The sequence below is a fragment of the Musca vetustissima genome, unplaced genomic scaffold (assembly GCF_032173495.1).
Source record: "Musca vetustissima isolate MV318-11 ecotype Yass unplaced genomic scaffold, APGP_CSIRO_Mvet_v1 utg204262, whole genome shotgun sequence".
Taxonomy (NCBI): domain Eukaryota; kingdom Metazoa; phylum Arthropoda; class Insecta; order Diptera; family Muscidae; genus Musca; species Musca vetustissima.
Genome location: NW_026887741.1, coordinates 2,058 through 8,545, shown reverse-complemented (window position 1 = coordinate 8,545; position 6,488 = coordinate 2,058). Strand labels below are relative to the sequence as shown.

General features: G+C 36.0%; 1 protein-coding gene across 1 annotated transcript; it reads right to left on the bottom strand.

Annotated features, from left to right (window-relative positions):
• Positions 1–3,853: 3,853 nt before the first annotated feature.
• On the bottom strand, positions 3,854–5,031 carry LOC133335445 (uncharacterized). Its single transcript, XM_061543718.1, has 2 exons — positions 4,578–5,031; positions 3,854–4,511 (listed from the first exon to the last, which is right to left on the bottom strand). The coding sequence occupies exons 1-2, from the start codon at positions 4,986–4,988 to the stop codon at positions 3,933–3,935; spliced, it is 990 nt and encodes a 329-aa protein (XP_061399702.1). The 5' UTR covers positions 4,989–5,031; the 3' UTR covers positions 3,854–3,932.
• Between the last annotated feature and the right edge of the window lie 1,457 nt (positions 5,032–6,488).

Below are 6,488 nucleotides of genomic sequence, written 5' to 3'. Positions count from 1 at the left end.
CAGCATAGCAGAAAAAAGCGGACGCCCATAAAAGAAACATTTCGTTACGTTTTTGTAGAGGGCATTTAGTAGTTGTTGCTGACAAGAGCCAAGATTGTCATTGTGTTCCGTTTTGTCTAGAATCACATGGCACTCAACAGGATCAGGAGGTACCAGCAGCAGCAAATTGCGAGGCTGGCACATATTTTACACTTCACGCCATTTAATAGAAGAGAGGCGAAGAAAGGCCAGCAAAATGGTTTTTTCACACACCGAAACCATGGCAAAACTCTAGATTTTTCGCCAGCAACCCTCCAACTTTCTTTCACCACCCGGCCAACAACCACACTTTAGTTCTCAGCCATCTCGTACCCCTATTTCGTTTGGTGGTCCCACAAAAGTTTTTTGGGTTGTGTTTATATTCATTTTAACGAAGCAATCAGTCGGAAATGTTGGCCACAAAAGGAGGTTAAATGTCACTGTCGTCTGAACAGAACCGTACAGAGAAAAAAAAAACACACACACACACAGTTAAATAAAGAAACAGAAAATGTATGACTAAATGAATGCAAATGTTTGGAATGGTACGAGATTTTGCTTTTTTATTTTTGCATTCATTGAAGTGTTTGGCTTTTGTTGTGACATTGTTTCTTCTTGTTCTTCTTCTTCTGTTTGGCTCTATCAGGGGATTATACTTATCCATGAATAGACTGAAATGAAATTAAACCAAGACACCTTCAGCTGAGAGATAGAGACAAAAAATGACTGTGAAATGTTGCTAAAGCCGGAAGGAAGACGAAGTAACCTCAGGAGAGATTTTTTACAGTTTCCTTGGTAATTGAAAAACAAATGAAAACGTAATTGAAAGTTTAAACGAAATAAATGTGCTTTTGAAAAATTTTAAATTCTAAGAATATAAATTTTACATAGCCCTCGGATGGGATTATATTGGGTGTGTGTGATGTGAGGTTTGAAGGTGCATGTTATCCCTCACATTCTATTTTCATTTATTTATCTCGACTCTCCTTTTATTAAGCGTAATTACTTTGTCGTGTTTTGCTACCACGTTTTTACCCTGCAAATATCCACGAGCGTAAATTCCTAAACACATTTCCCTCCTCCCAGCTATTTATTTTTCATCTTTAAAGCTTTGATTAAACATTCTCTCCATGCGCCTTTGCTTTGCTCTACTCCTCAAGCTAATTAAACAAAAAATTTGAAATTAAACATGCAAAATGTGCCAGATGCTACCATCATGGCATTTTATGGGATGTGTCGACTCATCCAATAACATCTTTTTGTTCATAAAAAAATCCTTAGTCTTTGAAAATCCACGCCTAGAAAGTTCTTTGGAAACATATTCTTAAAAAATTTCACGAATATTGACTTCAGCTCACCTATAAAGGCTCCTTGATCTTCATGTTTTTATTAAATACTTCGTCATCTTCAGCTCGTCTATGAAAGACTCACAGCTTCAACTCGTATACAAAAGACTCGTCTATAAAGGCTGCATGGAGGTCAGACGAAAAATTTTTTCTATAAAAAAATCCTCAGTCGTCTTCGGTGATTCGTATTTTTTATAGAAAAAATTCCTCAGTCACAGAGGACTGTTGTTTATGTAAACAAAATTAAAAGTCTGATTTTTAATAAAAAAATAACTCAGTCACTGAGGACTGATTTTGTTCTATTGGAAAAAATGTGTAAGTCACAGATAACTGAATTCCTGACATAAGTCCATATTCGACTTGTTTATAATAACTTCATTCAGCACTTCTGTAAAGACTCCCTTCAGCTCGTCTATTAAGACATCCCTCGACTCGTCTATAAGGACTCCCTTTCCTGCTGCCGCTCCTCTGTAAAAACCCCCTTCGCCATTTCACTCACCCATAAATTCTCCCTTCATCTTGACCTGTTTTCTCTCGCCACCACCTGTACCAATATCCTATTTTACATTTTACTTTTTTGAAAACTTTTCTTTGTTGTTTTAAAAATGTTTCCCTAACTGTTTTCGGGCTATTTCCTTTATAAAGAGCAAATAACAAATGAATTTCTTTTTTCCTGAACCGTTTGTAGCTCGGGGGCCGTTTGAATATGAGAATAGCAAAAACCGAAGACAAACACACACACCCACATATATATCCATTGTTTTTATTGTCATTCTTAGGTGACATAACATTTATGTATGCTCATGAATGAATGTCACAGGTTGGTTATTCAATAGGTAGCTGTATTCAGTCGAACTTATAGATTGATAGCTGTTGTGTTCGATGTACTGGAAATTGGCGATATAGGCAAAGTTCAGTTTCGACTCCTTCGTGTCAGAAAAAAGTTGTTGTTGTTCAAACATGTCGGTAGATGAATTATTGACAAGGTACAACGATTTAGCAGCAAAAACATACCCTAGCCGAATGATGATAGTACATATTGCCTTTGACGGTTTGTTCTTCTTCCTCTCCATTTTCGATTCCGTTTCCTCTCTTTGTCATAGAAAATAGTGTCCATAGATGACGTTTTTTTTTGCTGTTGTTGTACTCTGAGTATTGTATTGCAAAAGTGTCGTTTTCCGTGAACCTGGCAGTGACAACATTTCGCTGCAGTTTTTTTGTTTTTTGCTGCCATCCATTTGTGAATATGTGTAATTAATTGACGTGTACTGACATGCATTGTGTGCAAGTGTTATACAAATTCGGAGTTTTTTCTCCGAATTGAATGGGTTTCCTCTTCAATGACTAACGATAGCAATGAATTGTTTGATAACAACTTTAAATCTCTCTCTGGCAAAAAACATAACAGAATTTTTAATCATTTGTTTTTTATTTTGTCCATGATATATTTGGTAATCCATTTGATGTGTATGTAAACATTAAGTATTTTAATTATTTTAGTTTGTCAAAGGGATTTGCAATATATGTATGTAGATCCTAGTTATCAGGAATAAAATATTAATATGAATAATTAAATAATAAATAATTGTAATAATCTGAACTCTTCTCAAACGTCACAACGATGTTTACAATTTATTGCCAATTTTTGGCAATAAATGATGAGAAGTTTATATAATAGCAAAGAGGGAGGTATGTCGTTATGAATGATAAAAAATCCGCGTCTCGAATAACCCTTGAAAAAGTATTCTTTAAAAAATAGACACCTCGGATAAGCCTCAAAAATATGCTTTAAAAAATCCACGCCTTAGATAAGCCTTGAAAATATATTCATTAAAAATGGAACGAAAGCACGCTTCCTCGCGTCAGATAATATTTTTTCAAAAATCCATGCCTCCTCGCCTCAGATAATATTTTTTCAAAAATCCATGCCTCCTCGCCTCAGATAATATTTTTTCAAAAATCCATGCCTCCTCGCCTCAGATAATATTCAGATAATATTTTTTCAAAAATCCATGCCTCCTCGCCTCAGATAATATTTTTTCAAAAATCCATGCCTCCTCGCCTCAGATAATATTCAGATAATATTTTTTCAAAAATCCATGCCTCCTCGCCTCAGATAATATTCAGATAATATTTTTTCAAAAATCCATGCCTCCTCGCCTCAGATAATATTTTTTCAAAAATCCATGCCTCCTCGCCTCAGATAATATTTTTTCAAAAATCCATGCCTCCTCGCCTCAGATAATATTCTATCAAAAACCCACGCCTCCTCGCCTCAGATAATATTCTTTAAAAAAACCACGCCTCCTCGCCTCAGATAATATTCTTTCAGTGATTCGACATATCTCAAACAAAAATCTTTAACGCTCCAACGGACATAAAGCCAAAAATTGATTTTGGGCGTTATGTTCCGCCCAAAATTTCCCAATTTCGGACATAAACCCCAAAATGAAATTGGGCATTATGTCCCCCAATGCCGCGGACATAATGCCCACTGGGCGTTATGTCCGTTTTTATTTAAAGTAACATTTTTGCAGTTCAATTGTAGAAATTAGAAGTTTATTCAAATCAAATATAAATTTCTTGTGTTTGACCCACAATTTGTCTACAGAATGGACATAATATTAAAGTACCTTGATTATTATGTTTATCTTGTATTCCTTCAAAACAAGGTTTACAAAGTTTTGCATGCCTGCATGGAAGCAGAAGCATACATTTTTTGTTTTTAAAACATATTTCACATAACAACCCATCCTGAATGATAGGTTGACTTTCATCCTCAGTTTCGCTTTCATCAATAGGTGTTCGGTCCAAAACTACTGGGGCGAGATTATTTATTTTATTGGTCATCATCTGGAGGAACATTTTGGGAGTAATCTGTTTATTTGCCAGTTGCTCTGTGAGAATTTTCACTTGCTCATTGCGGTCTCTATTTCGTTTTTTTGGTGGTTGTGAAATTTCCGAAACGCCATCTAAAATCTGTTTCAGATCAACATATTTCTGAAACTCTTGCTGTCTAATTATTTGTAAAAAGTCCCAGAATGAGCCATGCATTGGAATTTGTGCACACAAAAAGCTGTTATATGATTCCACAGCGCTCGTAGTTCGTACGCATTCACCATGGACAGAAAATTTGAGTGGACTTTCCTATGGAAATATATATATATATATATACATATTTAAAATTTTCTGAATATATATGTATGTACTCACTAAATCTATCCATTGTCTTTGAAAATAGTCGAAGAATTTCTCAAATACATTCTCTGATTTGTAATAACAGTTCATGGATGCGTACGCTTCTTGTTTGCACAAATTGAATGCGGTTGGTATATCGTCTGGAGGAAGCAGTGGTAAAACAAGCATCTTTTTAAAAATTCGCCTTGCCGCATCAGTGGTTTTTACAAATTTAGCCAATTCTGAGATGTTGGTTAATTTTCTTCTTAATGCTTGGCAGTAATGGAACCAGCATCCCTTTAGCTGCACCTCAGGATATACCTTTAATATTCCACTTCGTAGGGCCTTCTCAAAGTCTGTGGTAAAAGAGGCTGGTTTAAGGCGAAACACATTTGCGTCTATGAACCGCAGAACGTGTTCGTAGGATTTCTGGGTTTTCTTCGACATAAGTATGTATGCAAAAGGGAATACCTGCAAAACTCGGTTTTGAATGTACCCATACGGAAAATGTATGCCTTATTTTAAATTAGAAATTGAGTAATGAATCAAGCCGAAAGATGTTGAGAGCTATTGATCAATAGTCATAGACGGTGGATTTATATAAGAAAATCGCGCGATTTTCTCGCGTCTATGACTATTGATCAATAGCTCTCAACATCTTTCGGCTTGATTCATTACTCAATTTCTAATTTAAAATAAGGAATACATTTTATACACATAATAACATCTAACTCAACAACTTACGTGGCGCTCATACCCGATGTATATAAGAAGTAATTGTTTGTAACCGCTTGATGGCACAACTGCAAATGTCGCATCGACAAGATAGTAACGAGAGTCATCATCCATAGTAGAAATTAATTTGGTCATTGGTAAGGAGCAGAATAGGGTGTAGCTAAAGTCTGTTTCCAGGATAGTTGTTTGATAAAATGGTTCGTCCGGCGCGCTCTCACACATGCCGTATTGCTTCATGTGTTCGCTTTTGGCAAATAGGTTTATAAATTCCTGAGGAGTTTGTGGAGATTTCGGCATAGCTTGGCTCTTTATCCGCCTCAAGTGCCTCTGCATTTTGTTAAAGACAATTTGATCAGCACTATCCTTAGCATTTTTGCATTCAGCGTTAAAAACAACTCGAACTTTGTTTGCTACCAAGCTCGGTTTGGAAACACCTTCTTTTATTGCAGCTTTTAATTTAAATTGTTTCATTAGGCTTTCCTGGTTGCCATGGTCAGAGTGTCCATTATTTTCTTTTGGTGAAATTGCTACTTCTCTGTTAATAACTTGAAGAAATGCTTTGCAATTATTTTGATAACAAATGTATCGCCTTATGCACTCTCCTTTTTTATTTGTGTATTGAGTTTTAAATTTGTACAATTGTTTTTTCGTCGGCGTATACACTAACTCACAATTGCGGCGAGCGCCTACAACAAACTCGAATTCAACAATTTCACCCATTCTTATCACTAGTTTGGAAACAACTGAATGATGATTGCTATTTTACGCATCAACCACTGATCTTTTACAACTCATTTTTAATAGCTAATATACCGTTATTTTGAAACCAGTTCTGCATTACAACATACCTAGTTCCCAAAATATTACATTTAAATCATTAAATTTTGAAAAAACCCAAAATATTTTTTGGGCGTTATGTCCATTTCGTATGCGGACATAACGCCCAAAAAAGTTTGGCGTTATGTCCTATTATTTTTGGGCATTATGTCCGCAGCATGGGGGGACACAACGCCCAATTTGATTTTGGGGGTTATGTCCGGGGTTTGGGCAGACATAACCCCCAAAATCAATTTTGGGCTTTATGTCCGTTGGGCGTTAAGTCAGGTCGCCGGTGGGAGAGATTGGCTTACTGTTGCATTTACGTAGTTGTCTGTGTGTATGTCGAGCAATGTTCAGTTTATTAGTTTCCAAATAGCCCTCTAGGTATGGCAA